This window comes from Oryctolagus cuniculus, chromosome 1, assembly GCF_964237555.1.
Source record: "Oryctolagus cuniculus chromosome 1, mOryCun1.1, whole genome shotgun sequence".
Lineage (NCBI taxonomy): Eukaryota > Metazoa > Chordata > Mammalia > Lagomorpha > Leporidae > Oryctolagus > Oryctolagus cuniculus.
The window spans coordinates 3988754-4009305 of NC_091432.1; the positions used below are offsets into that span (position 1 = coordinate 3988754).

General features: G+C 56.3%; 1 protein-coding gene across 35 annotated transcripts in view; it reads right to left on the reverse strand.

The window, feature by feature from the left end:
• Positions 1-795: 795 nt before the first annotated feature.
• Positions 796-20552, reverse strand: part of PPP6R3 (protein phosphatase 6 regulatory subunit 3) — a 133042-nt gene continuing 113285 nt past the window's right edge. For 7 of the 35 annotated variants that reach the window (XM_070062610.1, XM_070063295.1, XM_070063151.1 and 4 more), the window contains 9 exons: positions 20107-20161; positions 19272-19402; positions 12642-12763; positions 11134-11287; positions 9301-9407; positions 7872-8022; positions 4282-4299; positions 3929-4048; positions 2252-3709 (listed from right to left, as the gene is read on the reverse strand). In XM_070062610.1, the coding sequence (XP_069918711.1) occupies positions 3571-3709; positions 3929-4048; positions 4282-4299; positions 7872-8022; positions 9301-9407; positions 11134-11287; positions 12642-12763; positions 19272-19402; positions 20107-20161 (997 nt within the window). In that variant the 3' untranslated portion in view covers positions 2252-3570. The other 28 variants (XM_070063713.1, XM_070063654.1, XM_070063400.1 and 25 more) reach the window with 7 other exon arrangements.

Sequence of the window (20552 nt, forward strand, 5' to 3'; positions counted from 1 at the left end):
CCGGCACCTGGGACGGTGTTGTCGCCGGCCGCTGGCCGCAGGGCGAGCCCGAGGTGTGGAGAGGCAGGGGAGACACGGCGTCCCACCTGCAGTCGTTACGGACACCTGGGGACCACGACGCGAGTGTCCGCAGGGCTGGGGAGAGCCAGGCGAGCCGGAGGCCCAGAGAGGCCGTGTCCACACAGGGGCGGGCGCGGAGGCCCCCGCTGCAGAGGGCCAGCACCCCTGCGCCCGTCTGGTTCCTGAGGCCCAAGCAAGGGACAAGGGGTCGCTAGGAACAAAGAACCAGGCTTTATTTCTGCTGTTATTTTTAATACAGGTATTGTATTGTAGACATCTGTCAGTCTCAATTCAGTATGGCTGACTCGGACAAACCCAAGTCTAAACCAGCCGGGGCCGGGGTCGGGGTTGGGGGCGCAGACTCCCACCCTCGGCTGGCCCGACACACGCTGCGAGCAGATCAAACACCACCCTAGGAAGAACCCACCTGGCGCCCTCTCCTTGGCACTGAGTGGCATCCAGGAGGAGATGGCGTGACCGTGGGTGGGAGGGAGACGCCGGCCGGCAGGAGACGAGCGCCACCCGCGCCGGACTTCCCTGAGGCAGGCGGAAGGGGCCGTCTCCTCTGGCGGCGCCAGTTCCTGAGAACACGAGACAGTCTCTTCCGACACAGGCCCGCCCCGCCGGCTGTCCCAGGGCTTCCCGTGACTCCGCATGCCTGGAGAGCGAGGCTGGCTCGGGACCTCGGGGCTTCCCCACCACTTAGGGTGAGAGTAAACAGGAGATAAGGCAGCAGACATTTGATTCTTTTATTTCCATATGCAATGTGTTGTTTAGGCACGCTGCTCGGGACGCTGTTTCTAAAAAAATTGTTGGCCATTTCTCAGAATCCTTTTGGTGGTAAATACTGGTCAGGAAAACAAATGATGTAAAAATACGTGAATAACTTTCTATTACAGAAAAGAAAAACTGACTTCCATCTAGAAGTGCAGGAGGGGAAGTGAGCCGACCCCCCGACGGCAAGGGGCAGGGGCAGTATTGCTTCAGCTGTCAGAAGGCTGCGACGCGTTGTTACAGACATAGAAAATTATAAATTACACGGAATTAGTATCCATAATCACTATATATATACACAAACCAGCTCTAAAAAATACACTGGTTTAGAGTTTACGAGCGGAAGCCTCACAAGGACAGAGGGACGGGGCATGCTGGGCGCCGGACTCCCGCGCTGCCGTCCGAGTCAGGCCTGCGGCGCCGGGGCCCGGCTCTGGCGGCAGCGCGGGCACGTCCGGGGCCTGGCCGACCGGACCGCGCGGGCTGATCTGCGGGCCGCTCTGCAACGTTCACTGGGGATACGGTTAACTGGGAAATTCTGGTGAATGGGTTAACAGGCAGATGAGCTACCAAAACCAAACCAAACCAAGAAACCCAAATAAACCCAAACCAGAGGCACACACACTCCAGTGTCCTAGTGTCTCACCTGTAGGGGTAATCAGTTCAAGCAAACAAGACTTAACGGGACAGATGGCTTACAGTGCCGCCAGTTACCAACTAAGCTGTAGCAATAAATACCGCATCTACCAACACACTTACATGTTTGATCCGTTTTAAACAATACAGAAAACGATTACCAATCAAAAACTGGTTATAAAAAGAACACCAAATAGTTCTTATTCCAAATCACTTCTGTAAGAACAACCAAAATAACACTTAGAGGGAGCTTCGACTCCACAACTCCTTGCCAACCTGGAAGAAAAACGAGTCCGGAGTTTTGTACAAGTGAAAAATGTATGAAAATCGCCTAATGCTTTGGTCACACTAATAACTGTCAAATAGTTATGTTTCAAATACAATAGATCTGTGTATTCACTTTTATAAAACTATTCTTACAGCCATTTGAACTATAGATTACGACTATTATTCCATGGGCGGCAGGGTCTTATTTCACAGGCTACCCGTCATTTAGAACAATACAATATAAACATACGGAAAAACTCTTGGTATTTGTCAATGTGCAACATTTTACACTTCTGGATTTCTCTGTACAGCGTCTCAAATCTAGAGCGGGAGGTCGCTGGTCCTGATCCCTTGCGGAGGGAGTGCAGCAGTGGGGCGGGCCCCCGGCCCTCCAGGCCCCGGCGCGGGCTCCGCAGTCCTCAGTCAGCAGCGGACGTCGCTCATCATACAGGGCCGTTCACCGACGCGTCCCCCGGCACGCGCGGCTGCTCGGGCCTGGGGAGTGAGACATCGACACCTGAGGGCTGGAACAGCGAGGCGGGGAAGGCGTCTGCCCTCGCTCGGCTGCCGGCAGGGACGCCGCACCACCCCGGGCCGGACCGCGGGTCGCGGACAGCCTGTGCCAGGACCCAGCCGGCCCCGTGGAGGTACAGCAGTGGATTTCAGAAGGGTGCCCCCCAGAGCCCTCGGGAGGACTGGAATCCGCAGAGAATTCTACGTGACACAGGATTCTGCCAGTAGGGAACGGGAGAGGCAGCAATGGCTGCAAACCAGGCGGCTGTGGGGACGCGGCGGGGAGCACACGGGACAGGAGAGGCGGGCAGCGCCCCAGCCCAGCACTGACCCAACGCCAAGTCCCGCCCGCCTGCCCGAATCACCAGCGGGACACGTCAGGTGGTCTTCAAGGCTTTACCAGGAGACCGGGACAACACCACGCTCAGCTACAACCGGACCCCCCCCACCAGCATTTGAATTCACAACTGGGCTGCCTGCAGTCACCTGACACCGGCTGGCTGCGCCAGAGCGCCCCCAGGCCACTTCCACAAGACGACCCTCCCTACTTGTCCCAGAGACAGAGGCCGGGAGGCCGCGGGCGGGACACAGCAGGCTCCAGCTCTCTCAGCTCTGCCTTCTCCCCAGCGCGGGGTCCCTGGAGAGGCGGTGCAGGGGCGGCGTGGGAGGGGCTGGCCACCAGCCCACTGGGCTGCAGTTCTAAGCTGCTGCCAATGCGCAGGACCACAGGATCTGGGGTGCCAGGAACGTGGGGACAACGCGGGAGCGTCACCACTGCCACTCCCAACATGCAAGTGCCACTCGGGACACAAACGGGGAGCTGAGCTGGGCTCCGTGGCAAAGCCCCCTGCCCCTTCCTCCCACGTCTCCACCACAGCCAACGCTCCAACAGTTCCCACAAGGCTGTGCACGCCTGCCAAGGCTGCCATCAGACGCAGGCCGCTTCTCTAGCTCCCGAGAGAGGGTGGAAGCAGCGCTGGCTGCGCTGTGAGCAGGCTTCAGCCAGCGAGCGGTGAGTGCCCCCGCTGGCCCCGCTGGGCAGGATGCAGGGAGTGTGTCAGAGCTGCCCGGGCCGGGCCGGACAAAGGACTCCTCTCACGCTGCTTTAAAGAGCACCGTGTGCCTCGAGGAAGGAACAACCGGAGATGCACGGAACCAGGAGCGCGAGTCTGGTCCGGGGCACCCCCTCTTCCGGCACGCGCCCTCCGCGCCACTCGGCTCTGGGAGTGGGGTCTCCACACTTACTCGGGACAAGAGAAATTCTCTGGGGGAAAAACCGGCCACCCACACAGGGGATCATTTCAGAGGGAGAATGTTCTGTTACATACACACAAGGCCTCTGGGCGAGCCCCTCCGCGTGTCTGCTGTGTCAGGCAGGGGGCACTGTGGGAGAGCAGGCCTCAAGACCTGCTGCCACCGGGCAGCTGAGTGGTCTTCCAGGCCAATGAGGACCCCAGCCCTGGAGCGGAAAGTACCACCCTTCAACTTAGGGAGGGGGACAAGCCGACCCTCCCATTCCCAGAGATGTCTACACAGCCAGGATCTAAGTGACTCTAGGGCCGGCGCACTGGCCTTGATGTCTGCTGCCCCCACCCCAGTGCTGAGGCCTCCCAACCCCCAGAGACGAGAGCTAACGCCCGAGCGAGGGTGTGGGCGGTCTGAGGACACGGGCCGTTACCTCTGCTCGGGACTACTGCTGGGGGGCCGGGGGCCCGTGCGCTTGGCTTCCGCCGTCTCGGGGCTGTCCTCCGCGTCTTTACACGCAGCGTCTTGCGAGGTAGAGAGTCTGCCTTCCTCACTGCAGGAGAGAGGGAGACGCACGTCGCACGCGAGGAGCAGGGCCTGGGGCCCGGCGGGGCGGGTCACATGCAGATGGCTCTGGTCATGACCGTCACGGTAGCACGGCCCTAGGGCTGAGCATGCTCAGGGGCGGCGAGCACAGTGGGGACACAGACGGGGGCCACACGCGGGGAGCCGGGAGGGGACGTGAGGCAGCTGGAGTCGGAGGGGCGTCCGTGTCACTGTACATACCGATAGGATTTCAACACTCTGAAGCCAAGTGTGCAAAACAGAAAGAGAAATGTACAAGAGTTTCAGAACACTCCAGGAATGAGGAATCGGGGAGAGCTACGTCCCGACTGCACGTGGGCAGGCGGCAGATCGGAGGCTGTCAAAGGAACCTGTTTGAAGGAGGGTCTCTGGTTACAGCATCTGCTGGCGGGGCCAAGCCCCCGTCGGGGGGCCAGCGGGAACGCCCGGGCTGCATCACCCGAGTGCCCCCACGCCACGCAGGCAGTAAAGCAGCAGGAAGGGGGAGGGAAGCGCAGACGCTGTCAGGACAGAGAGCGGCCCCAGGACACAGGACGGCGGGAAGTGCGGCCCCTCACCTCCGCCCGGATGCCCACTTCCGTACCAGGTAGCACATCAGCCCCCGAGGGGAAGCGGTCGGAGCCTGAGTCCCCACCCTGCAGAGTGCGTCCCGACCGGAACCCCGAGCGCCCACTGCACCGAGCAGGGTGTACCGGCAGTGTCGGCGGACCAGCTCTGTGCTCACTTTCGAGGTCTGGGGTGAGAGCAGTCCCAAACCGTTGATAGTCTGATGTATTTTGTGAATGGTACTTAGCTATTATAGTACACTTTTGTTACTCATTACTTCTTTTAAAAAAGATTTATTTATTTATCTGAAAGTCAGAGTTGGAGGAGGACAGACAGACTGACCTTCCATCCACTGGTTCACTCCCCAAACGCTGCACCAGCTGGTCTGAGCCGGCTGCAGCCAGGAGCCAGGAGCTTCCTCCAGGCCTCCCACGTGGCTGGCAAGGGGCCAAGCACTTGGGCCATCTTCTTCTGGTTTCCCAGGTGTATCAGCAGGGAGCTGATTGGAAGTGGAGCAGCCGGGACTCAAACTGGCGCCCACATGGGATGCCAGCACTGCAGGCGGTGGCCTAACCCGCTGCCCCACTGCCTGTTACTGAGTGAGGAAGACTTCTTTAGACTGCTAGCTTTGCTGCTTGCTACTGATATATCTGTATCTGTTGTTTCCCTCTTCTCTGATTTCCTGTTCTTCCCAGGAGTGCCTATACACTTTCACGGCCACGGACATTCTTCCTCAGTCCTTATTTTAAAATGAATACATCTTAGGGCCGGCTGTGGCGTAGCAGGTAAGGCCACCACCTGCAGTGCCGGCATCCCATGTGGGTGCCGGTTCGAGTCCCGGCTGCTCCACTTCCGATCCAGCTCTCTGCTGTGGCCTGGGAAAGCAGTGGACGATGGCCCACGTGCTTGGGCCCCTGCACCCACGTGGGAGACCCAGAGGCGGCTCCTAGCTCCTGACTTCAGAACAGCACAGCTCTGGCTATTGCAGCCAACTGGGGAGTGAACCAGCGGATGAAGACCTCTCTCTGCCTCTGCCTCTCTGTAACTCTTTCAAATAAATAAATAAATCCAGGAGCCAGGAGCTTCTTCTGGGTCTCCCACGTGGGTGTAGGGGCCCAAGCACGTGGGCCATCCTCCACTGCTTTTTGGAGGCCATCAGCAGGGAGCTGGCTATGAAGTGGAGCGGCCAGGACACAAGCTGGTGCCCATATGGGATGCTGGCACTGCAGGCGGCGGCTTCACCCACAATGCCACAGTGCTGACCACTAATCCCTGCTGAGATTCCTGCATGTAGCTCACTGATAAGTGACGCGAGCTGATCCTGTCCTGTGATCAGCCTTGTTTGTTTCTGGAATCCAGATGCCACTGCCTGAGGACAGGCCTTGCAGCGCCGCAGGCTAAGCTGTGGTGCCTGCACGCCTGTCAGAGCCGGCGAAGAGTGTCAGCTGCTCCCTTGGCAATCTCGCCTCCTGCCGACGCACCTGCGAAGGCAGCACAAGACGGCCCAGGTCCTGAGCCCCTGCCACTGATCCGTGGGGTGTGGGAGACCTGGGTGGAGCTCCTGGCTCCAAGCTGTTGCAGGCGTTTGTGGAATGAGCCAGCGGATGGAAGCGCTCTCTCACTTCTCATCCCCATACCTTTGTGTCATGCTGCCTTTTAAATAAGTAAACCTTAAAAATTCATTTGCCTTTTTTTAAGGGCAGATTTTGTATTTTCTACAGCGATTAGCAGCCCGACATGCATGAAGCATCCTGTAGCTAACGCGGCGATGGCCCGGGTGCTGGCGAGGCTGCTGTACCGCGTTTGCTCCGCCCCTCGCGCCCTCTGAAACTGGGTGCTGGCGCCCTGTGTCCATCACGAAAGGGCCCCGCTCTCCTTCCCAGCATCAGTCCCACTGACCGGTGGAAGTGGTCGTCTTCATTTTACAGTGTCTTTAGGGGACTTTAAAAAGTAACTAAAGTCAAATTTGCCAATATTTTCCTTTTCTATCTGGCTTTTTATTGTTAAAAAAAGGCTTACCCCCAAACTGTAAAGATATTTTTAAGTTATCTTCTAAAAGTTGTAGTTCTATCTTTCGTATTTATGGAGAAAATTAGCCTATAAATGACTATTTCATGATTCACTTCCAGTCTCGATACTTCTCATCCTGGCTCCCTGCATTTGCTCTGAGCACCGGCCACTGCTGGCAGAACTCGAACGTGTCGCTGCTGAAGACAAGCCCAGCCGTCGGTTTCCTGCAGACACTCCTGAGTCTCACGTAGTTACTCTGTTCAGAGACCAAAGTCGTGAACAGCTTCAACTCTTATCAAACACCTCCCGCGGTCTGAAGCCTGCGAACTGCCCCTAAGAGCCGCCACCAGTCACTCACTGTGCAGCACCGACGCCACCCTCACGCCTTGCAAGCACACTGCTGGATGTGGTCTGCTGCTTTTAGTCTCGAGTAAATTCCCTCTGCGGGAATCGGCCTGCAGCCAAGGCTTCTGCGTAGTGGCCTCGCGACAGCTGGGAACCAGCCCTTCCCCACCCGTCACGAGAGGGTCATGCAAGGTGCAGGCCTCCTTGCCGTGTGCGAGTGCGGACAAAAGCTTCGTCCTTACTCTCTCAGGCTCTAAGTGTTGAATTCCCACCATGAATCCCGTTTTGACCCTCAGTCTGCAAGCTGGTTTTGTTGTCACTTCGCTGTTGGCACTCTGTCCAGAGACAGCCATCAGCAGGTGACCGAACCTCTGCTTGGGCTGGGCCATGCTCTGCAGCCTCCAGTCAATTAGTTTCTTGTGACCAAAGACTTGTCAATTCTCATAATCCTACCAACCCACTGGTCTTAAAACACAGACGCTCCCTGACTTGCAGCCCAGTGGGATGAGAAGGCAACACAGGGCACTGAGCAAAGCCAGCAGTCCCCTCTGCGGTCTCGGGGCTGACCGGGCGCTATGCTCACTGCCATGGCCCGGAATCTGGGACAGGACTGAAAGACACACCAGCAGTCCAGGAAAAGGTAAGAACCCTGGATTTGAAGTCCCGTTTCTACTGAATGTACACTGCGCCTGCAGTGTCCTAAGTCAGAGGCCTTCTGCAGTCTCTGGGCCAACATGGCCCATCTGTCACATTTGCTGGCGGAGATGTTAGAAGACACCACGCTAGTTTCTGAACACTCGACTGCATTAACTGAAACATTCTCATGTGTGACATTTCTCCCCGAGACCCTCCCAACAGCCACGGCTGACCGGCGCACCCGGCCCGGCTACCTTTTGAAGACCGCGGTCTCCGTCTTGGCGTCCACAGTGAGGCTGAGTGTCTCCTTCATGCCGCCGTTCATCACTGTCTCGGTCACCTTGTCTGTACTTTCTGCATCCTCCTCTCCGTCAGAGCTGGCTTCCATGGCCACGCTGCCTGCCGCTGATGAGAGCAGACGGACGCTAACCCCCAGGAAGCGCCACCTCCTCTGTGCAGACTCCTCTCCCCGGAGAGCGAGGAGGCTGACACGGCCTGCCTGCTGTTCCCAGCCCAGACTGCCCAGGAATGCCCACCAGACTGGTCACCGGTCTCCTGCATTAGAGGCCTGGGCGCGCCCCAGCCCCAGCACAGCGGCGCCCGTGAAGCCTTTCCCAGCAGGTGCAGCCGCTCCCATCTGCCCAAGCCCAGCGAGGCAGGCTGCCGCCTCGCTCCGCCCCACCCACTCGCTTCCTCTGCGTGTCCTTCGATCATTCCCCGGTTCCACAGCAGGAGGCCACGGGGCACAACGGTTAGGGGCCAGCTTCACCACTTCCTTACTGTGGACCGCTGGGCCAGGAAGCTCCTCCGTGCCCACCCAAGGGGACGAGTGACTCTTCTGAGAAACACTGGGGATAAAGGAGGCCACCTGTTCCAACGGGCCAACACGGTGGCTCCACTCCTTCCCTAGGCCCCCACCCCATCCTCACCCTTTTCCAATGACTGGCTTCTCTGACCCCTCCATGTACTTCCAATTTCCCATCACGCCCCTTGCTAATCCTCCCCACCCCCAAAGCCTCCACTAACCGGTGCAGAGCAGTTCAGGCCCAATGAAAGGACAGAAGTGAACACCACGGCAGTCTACAGACACCAATGGCCATGTCACTGGCTCCTAAAGCTGAGAAGACAGCCCCCAGGCTGAGCAGGCCAGACCTAGCCACGCCCTCCGGCCAAGCAAAGTCCTTGAGGAGACTGGGCCCCACCTGGAGTGGCCGTGCCCACCTGACCGTCCCCCGGGTGCTGCAGGAGAAGCCGTTCTCCTTCCTGGCCCCAGCGTCCTGCGTGCACAGTGACGGTGCAGCCAACTCGGACCCTCACTCTTCCAGAATCAACGCGCTGCCTGTGGTTTCGGGGCAGCGGCTCTGCGGCTGTCAGGCTCACTGTCCTGTCTCCCGGCCTGTGGTTTCGGGGCAGCGGCTCTGCGGCTGTCAGGCTCACTGTCCTGTCTCCCGGCCTGTGGTTTCGGGGCAGCGGCTCTGCGGCTGTCAGGCTCACTGTCCTGTCTCCCGGCCTGTGGTTTCGGGGCAGCGGCTCTGCGGCTGTCAGGCTCACTGTCCTGTCTCCCGGCCTGTGGTTTCGGGGCAGCGGCTCTGCGGCTGTCAGGCTCACTGTCCTGTCTCCCGGCTGCTCTGGGCCCCAAGCCCGGGAGCCGAGCCTGTTCTACAGACCGGCTCTGCAACTCACCCTCTGGCTGTGCGGCCAGCGCGGACACACTGGGAGTCAGGGGGTCCAACGTGTCAGTGTTGGTTTCCATCTCCACTGGAGAATTGCTCCTTAAAGAATCTTTGGTGCTTTCAAGAAAAGACGGAGTCCAGATGTCAGCAGCAGGGAACAGCCCTCAGTAAACCATCATTCACAAGCAACACTGTCTGCCGGGAGGAGCACGGGGTCTGAGCACGAGTGGGCGCTGGGGCGGGGCTTCAGAGCAGATCTGGGGCAGGCCTGGCCGGGGACAGTCCTCACTCAGACCTGCAGGCTCCAGGCCCGGCCGGGGACAGTCCTCACTCAGTAACTGCTGATCTACTACTGGGGTTGAGCACTTTACAAAGACCCTTCCTGCCTGGGAGAACTGGCTTCTCAGCCGTGACTGCTTGAATCGCTGTGGTGGGTGGGGACACTCCCACTCCCCTGCTGCAGCAGTCCTCGGCCAAGCCCAAAACTGGAACACGGACGGCATTACTAGGAGCAAGTTGCCAACAAGCCAAGGGCACTCACAGAAAATACCACAAGGGACCAGCATCAGGGCACAGCAGGTTAAGCCACACCTGAGATACAGAGTCCCATGTGGGCGCCAGTTCAAGTCCCAGCTGCTCCACTTCCATCTCCATCCAGCTCCCTACAAATGGCCTAGGAAAAGCAGCAGAAGATGGCCCAGTGCTGGGCCCCTGCACCCACATGGGAGACCTGGAAGAAGCTCCTGGCTCCTGGCTTTGACCTGGCTGAGCCCTGGCCATTGTGGCCATCTGAGGAGTAAACCAGCAGATGGCCAGTTCTAGTCCCGGCTGCTCCACTTCTGATCCAGCTCTCTGCTATGCCCTGGGAAAGCAGTGGAAGATGGCCCAGTCCTTGGGTCCATGCACCCACGTGGGAGACCAGAAGAAGCTCCTGGCTCCTGGCTTCAGATTGGCACAGCTCTGGCCATTGCGGCCAACTGGGGAGTGAACCAGCGGATGGAAGACCTCTCTCTCCCTACCCCCCCCCCCCGCCTCTCTTCTCTCTGTGTAACTCTTTCAAATAAATAAATCTTTTTTTTTTTTTTTTAAAGGAAGAAATAAAGAAAATAACACGAGGTGGGAACCTGACTGTCTTGTACTGGAGCAAGGCTGATGAAATAATCCCCAATGTTTTGGGGACGTTTTCCACTTGCAAGACAAATCTCACTCACGCCTCCGAACTGTGGTTCCAAGATATGATCACCGCTATGATGCTCTCTGGTGGTCTGAGACGGTAACGAGCCACTCACAACAGGGGTCTCCTACCTCCTGCATCTCCAGCGGTTGTTTATAAACGTTACTCATGAAAACAGGGAAGTCAGCAGTGGCTCAAGCGGGGGGCTGGGGACCATTGTTCAGTAGACAAACACACAGTGTATGAAGCTAAGTCTAACGAGACTGACAGTTTCTGTGCTGACAGATCTGCCCCGCCCTTGACTCACGGCACTGGGCGAGTTACAAGTGGAATGCGAATTCCCGCTCTCTACTGCATTCCAGCTCCGCTCCGCACTGTCCCGCCATGCTGCCCGGAGGCCCTCAGGAATCTCGGCCTCCTCGCGCTCTCTGTCCCCTCGGCTCAGAACCAGAAGAGCCCAGAGGTCCTGTCCTGGGACCTCATGGCCAGGTGGCTTCACCTCGTGCCTCCTGGGGGAGGGCAGGGACTGGCTGCGTCTCTGAGGACGCAGGGCTGTCACACTGGCGCCCAGGCTGTCCGTCTCCTTGACGACACCGCGTCTAACCGAGGAGCACAGGACGGTGCCGGCCGCTCCCAGTGGATGGCTCGAAAGCACGCGCGTGCGCTCACCTGAGGGACGACGTGAACTCTGTGAACGACGCCCAGCCCGTCTCTTTCGCTGGCATGGGCTCCTCTGTGCTCCACACGTCAGACCCCACCGAGTCTAAGGGCGCCCCGTGGGTGGTCTCCATTGGGACGTCGAAGTTGGCTGACCAGCTGGCTGCTAGAAGAGGGGGGATTTCACTGGAGCCCCTTGCAGTAGCTTAAGTTCACTGACGGTATTTCCCAAAACAGTCAGGCAAGGACGAGATGAGAGAACTGGGCTGGAAACACAGGCGTGCAGAGGCACACCCACCCAGAGGAGCCGGCAGCCTGCGCGCCTGAGCGACCAGGGCTGTTTCCTGGGCCCCTGCGCTGGGCTCAGCACGGCCACCTCGCCCTGTCTGCAGCCGACCGCTCTCTGTGCCGTCCTAAGAGCTGCCCTCTCCCTCGAGCTGACTAATCCGCCTGGCCAGGGAGGTCTGTGCAGAGCAGCTCCACGGCACCGTTCTCAGCGCCCTGCTGCTCATCTCCCCACCCCCATCCCTGGCAGCAGGGTCTCGGGCAACTTGTCCACAGTCCCATCACTAGCATGTGGCCCAAGAGCTTGATGGGAACTGAATTACAGAGGAAAGTCTGCTCCCCCTCCTCCCGGGGAGGGGCCCTGGGTCAGAGGCATCCAGTGGAGGCCTGCTGGATGGTCAGGAGGGTCCACTTGGCTCCCAGGTTCTGACAAGATCTGCCCCTGGGTGGGTTAGGCCTCTGAGGCGGGGTGGGAGGGATGGTGTTGTGGCACAGCAGGTGAAGCTGCCACCTGCGACGCCAGCTTCCCATGGTTAGCGTCCCAGCTGTCCCGGTTCCAATTCAGCTCCCTGCTTATGCTCTTAGGAGAGCAGCCAAAGATGGTCTAAGTGCTTAGACCCCTGCCACCTAGGGAGAGGCCGGAGGGAGGGCCAGGCTCCGGGATGGAACCAGTGCACAAAAGGTGCCCGTTTCTCCTCTCTGTAATTGTGCCTTTCAAATAAATAAATTAAATCTTAAAAATAAATAAATAAATAAATAAGGCTTTTCAGGGTACTAGAAGCTGGTCAGGATGGGGGAACCTGGACGGCTCCTTCACACGTCCACTCTGGTGAACTCTCAAGTCTGGCTAGCGTCAACCTTCACGGCGAGCAGTGGACACGCGTCAGGGCTCCACGTCTCAGGTGACCCAGGAAGAGCGTTAAGACTGTTCAAGCTGTAAGTTGCTTGCTCTGGTTTATTCTGTTCATGATTCTAAAAACAGTTTACTTCCTGTCTTCTACGGCCCCGGTCTTTTCCTTCCTACGCCATCGGACGCTCTCTGTAGCCAGAGGAGTGACTGCCAGCATGCAGATTCATGGACCGTCTCCTCGAAGGCAGGGCCAGCTCCTTCCCTCAAGCCTGCTCCCTCACTTACCCTCCAAGAGGGACTCACATGGTGTGCTCCAACCCCACGTGCCCGCAGCCAACACGAACCCCAGCACACCACCAAGCAGGTGGAAGAACACCCAACTCACGTTCGCTCAGGTCCACCTCCATCTTGTCCTCTGTGCCGGCCCCACCGGATTCAAACAAGTCCTGCTTGGCGCCATCCTCCTCTTCAGAGTCTGTGCTCTCCTCACTGTCTGTGCTCCCCGAACTGGGAAGAAGGACCAACACAGTTAATGCTGCTTTCCCACTAGTAAGTGCAGAATGCTCTACAGGTGACCCAGCAACAGAAAATCCCACTGCACTTTACCCGCACGGCGTGGCCTGTGTGTGCTGCCTAACCGTTAAGGCAAGTCACAAAAGTAGACAGCTGAGGCTGGTGCCGCAGCTCACTAGGCTAATCCTCCGCCTGTGGCGCTGGAACACCAGGTTCTAGTCCCGGTCGGGGCGCCGGATTCTGTCCCGGTTGCCCCTCTTCCAGGCCAGCTCTCTGCTGTGGCCCAGGAGTGCAGTGGAGTATGGCCCAGGTGCTTGGGCCCTGCACCCATGGGAGACCAGGAGAAGCACCTGGCTCCTGCCTTTGGATCAGTACAGCTCCGGCCGTAGCGGCCATCTGGGGGGTAAAGCAATGGAAGGAAGACCTTTCTCTCTGTCTCTCTCTCACTGTTCACTCTGCCGGCCACAAAAAAAAAAAAAAAAAAAAAAAAAGTGGACAGCGGAACTACTGTCCTAACGGCAGCCGTCGCCCAGGGCGCTGTGGACCATACAGGGTTCATCAGTGCTTTCCTCCAGACCAGAACGAGGGCAGCGTCTCCTCACAGCTTCTCTGCCACCCGCGTGTCTGTTTTCCTGAGCGCCTTTCCCCACTGCTGGCGCATTTTAAGAACCAGGCTGCCATTTCTGAGTAGAGACTTCTGAACTCTCCCACGACTCCTGTATCAGATGTGATCAGCAAATCCTTCTCTCCAGGTGCTGTCTGTCTTCATTCTCAACAGCACTGAAGAGAAGGTTCACATTCTGGTTAAGTGCACTAAAATCTCTCCTGGATGTACATGTGTTTGGGGACGTGTCCACGGAATGCTGCCTAACCCAGGTTACGACTGCTTCCTCGCCCGACTCCTGCAGTTTCACGTTCTGCATGCTGCGTGCAGGCGGAGGTGTGGCCTGAGGCCCTCTGTCAGGCATGGGCGAGCAGCCACCCAGCTCCGCGGCCAGAAAGCCCGGCCGTTCTCCACGGCATTGCCTTTGCCTCTCAGGAACGTCGGCTGTCCACGTGGGCACCCTGCCCATCCTCCAGTTCTTCACGCACATGGACTTGGCTACTCCAGGTCCTTGGCACTTTTTGTACTTGTATGAATCAACTTGTTAAAGAGTTCCAAAAAGCCTATTAGGATTTCTTTAAAAATTTATTTATTTATTTGAAAGGCAGAGTTACAGCCTCACACACGTTGTTACATTTATCCCTACATGTTTAATGTTTTTGATGCAACTTTGAATATTATTTAGTAATTTCATTTCCAACTGCTTGTTGCAGAATACAGAAATGCAATTATACTGATTTTGTATCATTCAGCCTTGCTAACCTGACTTTAATTATTCAGGGAGTCTTTTTGGAGGTTACATCTATACATACAGTTTTACTTCTTTACATATAAATTAGATTTTCCCCCCAAAACATTGGCTATTTTTTAAATTTATTTATTTGAGAGGAAAAATTACAGAGGTTCTCCATCTGCTAGTTCACTCCCTAAACTGCCGAAGCTGGGCCAAGTTGAGGCCAGGAGCCAGGAGCTTCATTCAGATCTCCCATGCGGGTGCAGGGACCCAAACACTTGGGCCATTTTCCTCTGCTTTCCCAGGCCATCAGCAGGAAGCTGGATTGGAAGAGGGGCAGCCGGGAAACAAACTGGCGCCCACACAGGACGCTGGTGCTGCAGGAGGCGGCTTAGTGCAGCACGCCGCTGTGCCAGCCCCGTTTTCTTTTTAAATAGCCTCTAGTACTGTCCTAAAAAAGTGGCGTGAGCAGACACCCTGGCTTGTTCCTGGTTTTAGGGGAAATTATTCAGTCTTCTGTTAAGAATGATGTAGCCATTAAAGTATTTTGTAGATGCCTTAACTGGCTGAAGAAATTCCCTTCTATTCTTCATGTGCTCCGTTTCATATTTTGAAACCAGAAATGGATGTTGGACTTGGCTGCTGCCTGGTCATGAGGTACGATCGTTGTAGCTGACCTGCTCAAACGTTTAAAGATGTTTCTGTGGGTGTGCGCGTGAGAACCCTTAGCCAGCTCTCTTGTTTCACAACGTTCGCTGTGGCTATCGGGCTAACCGATGCAGACTCTGATTAGATGGGTGATGTGTCCTCCTTTTTAGTCCTCTAAGGGTCTGTACCTGCTCCTGAAACACGGCCGGGTTTCTTCAGGTCACCTGAGCTCCACTGGCAGAGTTGTTCATCATTCCATTGTCCTTTTCATCTTCTTTTTATTTATTGGAAACTCAGTTCCAAGGTAAGAGAGAGAGACTGATCTTCCATCTGCTGGTTCATCCCCCAGATGGCCACAATGGCCAGGCCAACGTCAGAAGCCAGGAGCTTCATTTGAGTCTCTGATGGGTGGCAGAGGCCCAGGGACTTGGGCCTTCTTCTGCTACTTTCCCAGGCCATTAGCACGGAGCTGGATTGGAAGTGGAGCAGCTGAGACTTGAACCAGGGCCCATATGGGATGCCAGCGTCGTGGATGGCAGCAGCTTTATCTGCTACGCCACAATGACAGCCCTCTTTTTAATATCTGTAGAATCTATTGTGATGTCATCTATCTACTGCTTTTTTTTTTTTTTACAGGCAGAGTGGACAGTCAGAGAGAGACAGAGAGAAAGGTCTTCCTTTGCCATTGGTTCACCCTCCAATGGCCGCCACGGCTGGCGCACCACACTGATCTGAAGGCAGGAGCCAGGTGCCTCTCCTGGTCTCCCATGGGGTGCAGGGCCCAAGCACTTGGGCCATCCTCCACTGCACTCCCTGGCCATAGCAGAGAGCTGACCTGGAAGAGGGGCAACCGGGACAGAATCCGGTGCCCTGACTGGGACTAGAACCCAGTGTGCCGGCGCCGCTAGGCGGAGGATTAGCCTGTTGAGCCGCGGCACCAGCTCTATCTACTGCTGATGTTAGAAATTTCTGGCTTGGGATTTACTAACTCTATGGATCTCCTCAAAGAATACTTTTGGGGCCGGCAGTGAGGCACAGTGGGATATAAGCTGCTGTCTGCAGTGCCAGCATCCCATATGGGTGCTAGTTCTAGTCTCGGTCACTCTGCTTGCAATCCAGCGCCCTGCTAATGTGCCTAAGGAAAGCAGCAGAGGCTGGCCCAGGTCCTTGGGCCCCTGCACCCACATGGGAGATCTGGCAGAAGCTCCCGGCTCCAGGTCTCAGCCTGGCCCAGCCTTGGCCGTTGTGGCCATTTGGGGAGTGAATCAGTGGATAGATCTTTCTGTCTCTCTTCTCTCTTTGTAACTCTTTTCAAATAAATAAATCTCTAAAAAAATGCTTTTGGTTTCCCCCTTTTTTTTACATTTCATTGACCTTCACTATAATATTTATTATTTAGTTCTGCTCATCTGGATTCAATTCCTTTATCTAATTTAAATCAAAGCCAAGGTCAATGACCTGAGCTACATCATCTAATACAGCCAGTCAGCATGGAAAACAACTCTAAAGTGCTGCTCCAATGGCACTCCTGATGTGGCAGGTTTCCATATTCTTTCAGTTTAGAATCTGTGGGATCATCTTGACTTCTTTGAGCCTTGTGTTATTTAGTTCCCAACCACCTGCGGATTTCTAACTCCCTTCCATTTGGTCAGCCTTGCTGTGCAGCCTGGACACGGTCAGGTCCCTGCAGGGGGTGCGCTCTGGTGCTCTGCAGGTGTGAGGGTGGGGCAGTCAGGGGACGGCATTCCTGCAGTGTTCCTGAGTTTGTGACCTCATCGACCCCTCAGACAGGAGTGCTGGGACGCCTGTCCCCGCGGATCTGTCCCCTTCCCTTGCAGCTCTTGTCCGTGTTCTGGGGCGCAGACTCGTGCAGCTACACGGCCTCTTCATCTTTACGGGGTCCTCCTTCTCCCTAGAATCCACTTTGAAGTGAACGCAGACCTCTCGGCTTTTCTTTTTATTAGTTACCACAGTATATTTTTTCCTTTTGACCTGTTTGCATCCTTAAATTGTTTCTTATAGACAGTGTATAGTCAGGTCTCATTTCTTCTTTTTCAGAAACCCTGCCAGCCTCTGCCTTTTGATTAAAAAAAAAATTATTAATTTGAAAGACAGAGTGACAGAGACAGAGATCTTCCACCCGCTGGTTCACTCCCCAAATGCCTGGGCCAGGACAAAACCGGGCGCCAGAAATGCCACCGGGGTCTCCCGTGGGTAGCAGGGCCGGAGCACGTGGGCCCTGTGTGCTGCCTTGCCGGGCCATCAGCAAGGACCTGGATGTGACGTGAAGCAGCGCAGACCTGTCCCGGCCCTGCGACATGGGAGGCCGGGGATCTGATGACCACAGCACAACTCTGCGCCTGATCCCGGCCTTCACAACGGTGCCTGGTGCACCCGCTTAACCCAGTTGGTCCTCTAGATCAGTCTGATTGATCATCTCGCTGTGGTCTCAGGCCCTTTGTTCCTTTCTGAGTTTTTATGATTTTATTTCCCTTATTGGCAAAATAACTCATTTTTCTGACGTCTGGAAGGTTTAGTTTATCAGTTTCTCTTCAAGTTATGTTATGGCCCCAAACCAGAGACAACCCAAGTGTGCACAAGAGAAAAACGACCAAGTCAGAGAGTGGACCACCACTCAGCAACACGAAGTGAGGAGCTACTGATCCAAGGGTGACGTGGACGGCCGAGGAGAGCACCAGACAGAACAACCGGCTAAGCCTCCGCTGTGGTGCCGGCAGCCCGTGGGTACTGGGGTTTGAGTCTCAGCTGCTCCTCTTCCGATCAGCTCTCTGCTGTGGACAGCAGTGGAAGATGGCCCAAGTGCTTGGGCCCCTGCACCCACGTGAGAGACCTACCTGGAAGAAGCTCCTGGCTCCTGGCTTCAGATCAGCCCAGCTCCGGCCATTGTGGCCAACTGGGGAGTGAACCAGTGATGAAAGACCTCTCTCTGTCTGTAACTCTAACTCTCAAATAAATAAATAAAATCTTTAAAAAATAACCATGCAATGCATACTTCCATTTACATAAACTCTAGAATAAACAAACTAGTTGAAAAAGCAAAACAAAGATGGTGGGACAGCAGGAAGGACAAGGCTACTGAAGGGTGTGAGGAAGTGTGGAGGTGATGGCTAAGCCCGATTCTGACAGCGAAGGTGGTTTCACCAACGCACACACGCACATTAAACTCACTGCCCATCAGAACTGCCCTGTGTCCTGCCAGGCACGCAGCGCCCCATGCCACGGCCTCCCCTACTCTCTGTGCTTTCTACCCGTGGTGCTCTCGGAGGTCCACTGCACAAGGCCAGGCTGCCTCCAGAGAAACGGCAGTTGGCAAGGCCCACTCATGGAGTCCACTCGACACAGGGACCTGTCTCAGAGCACATGGTGAGAAACAAGTCTGACTGTGCTTTATCTTTTATTTTTTTTTTTAAAGATTATTTTATTTATTTGAAAGGCAAAGTTACAGAGAGAGGTAGAGCCAGAGAGAAATGAGTTTCATTCTGCTGGTTTACTCCCCAAATGACCGCAAAGGCCAAAGCTGAGCTGATCCGAAGCCAGGAACCAGGAGCTTCTTCCAGGTAGGTCTCCCATGTGGGTGCAGGGGCTCAAGGACCTGGGCCATCTTCCACTGCTTTCCCAGGCCACAGCAGGGAGCTGGATGGGAAGTGGAGCAGCTGGGACTCGAACTGGCTCCCATATGGGATGCCCGTGCTGCAGGCTGGGCCTTTAACCTGCTGTGCCACAGCGCCAGCCCCTGGGCTTTATCTTTTAAAAAAGAAAAACCTTCACGCAGATCCTTGTCTCTTGCTGTCTGGCCCTGGAGTTGCGGCAGCTGTGCTGTGACTACAAGGCAAGGAAGCCCCCGCAGAACAGGGTACGCGTGAAAGCAGCCAGGTGTGCCGATCTTGCTGCCTCCCCTTAGCAGCGACATGGACACAGCCGTCTCCTCGCTAGGCCGCTGCTCAGTCTTCCCCAGCCCTCGGCAACAGCACAGCTGAGAGAGGCCACTCAGCTGCCCACAGCAGCACTGCAAGAGGCATGGAGGGGCCTGGGGGGGGGAAGGAGCTCAGCTCCCACCACCTGCCCTCTGGGCCCCTCTTAGTTCTATGCCGCATGAATGCTCACCAAAGATAAATGAAATAAAAACAGAAGTTCACCTGCTATGCAAATCCTCCTTTCCTCTGGTAATGAATACTTATGTGACAGGAACTTACTGCGGACAACTTACTGCAGCTCGTGTGGTTAGAGAGGTTAAAAAGAAACACCGGACTGACCCAGGTGGCTGCCTTAGCTAGTGCCCGGTGAGGGACAGGTCGAAGGCACTCTGTGGTCACACATGTCATGGACGCTGTCTGAACAGCTCTCCAGACCACTCGGGCCATCAGGCACCAACTCCCAGCCGGCAGCAGGGCGCTTCTGGATGCTGGGTCAGACGCCCGGGTCTGGTGGTGACAACGCCCACCTCCTGTCACTCGCTTCGGGGTCGGACAGAAAGGACAGCTCGGAGGGACCCCCACCTGGACCGTCTCTGGGATTCCGGTGTGAACGCAATGTGCTTTTCCTCCCAGATGTCCTCCTCGTCCGAGCCGCCATCATCAAACTGCTGTATCCTCTCCTTGCAGCATGCCTCAAACAGGGCCGCGTTGCCCTAGACGAAGGCACGGCAGAGAACAGGCAGAGGTCAGGCCACATCCTCCCCTAAGTTACCACTGTCAACTGCATTTCCCGTTGCTTTACGCAAAGAACACAACACAACAAAAAGTGCCCGTCATATTCACAAAGGCAGCCGTGGGCCGTGGCCTCTGTGCGCCTGCCCCTGCAAGACTGTGTTCAGAAGCAGCACAGGTCTCCCCTCCTGTGCACTGCCTCTCACCTGCTCACAGACACCGGACTCAAGAGCCCCACCCTGAGACCCGTCCCCAGATCGTCCTAAGGACCAGCAGCCGTGTCCCCAGGCTCTCCCAGGCCAGCAAGGCAGCAGCAGGCTTCGAGAGCCCCCATTTTTCCCTTCCTCCCTCAGCCACTCGAAGTGAGACCAAGACGGTGCCCGCTGGAAAGGCCACCTGCTCCACGTGGGCCTCTCTGCTGAGACACCAAAGGGACAGACTGCAGCCTTCTCCTTGGAGTCCAAAGTGACCCTTGGTTCTAGGAGCACGGTCGTACCTTAAACCAGGGTTGCAACCACACACCCCCCCCCCCCCCCGGCAGGTGACAGGAGTGCGCGACACGGGAGCCGCCAATCTGGGACGGGGGCTCCTGGCACAGGGGGTGTGCGTGTGGGCTCTGACAAAACCCAGCCCCACTCCTCCCTTTCCCCTCTGCCGGGGCCCAGCAGGAAAGAGTCATACTTACACTTTCATTCGTATTGAGAGTAAAGTTGATGTCTGACACCCGATCAAAAGAAACACTACGAACAAAGCCAAGTGCAGGACTTGTTAATGACTTGACCAGGCTCAGACACAGCATTCACAGAATCCCCAATGTAAAGTATCACACCACCATGACCATCCCCAAGTAAGCACAAACCACACAGACACAACATTCCTGATGTAGACTGATGCCTTCTCCATGCTATCGAGAATCTACACAGGCGGGAGGGCGGGATGGAGAAGACGCTCTCAAAGACCCCTACAGACGACACAAACAACTGTTTCTACGTGTGGGAGGCAGAGAGAACCCATGTATTGGTTCACTCCCCAGATGGCAGCCACAGCTGGGTCTGGGCTGCAGCCGAAGTCTAAGCCAGGAACTCCACCCAGGTGTCCCCGTGGCTGAACAGGAACCCACTCAACTCGCGC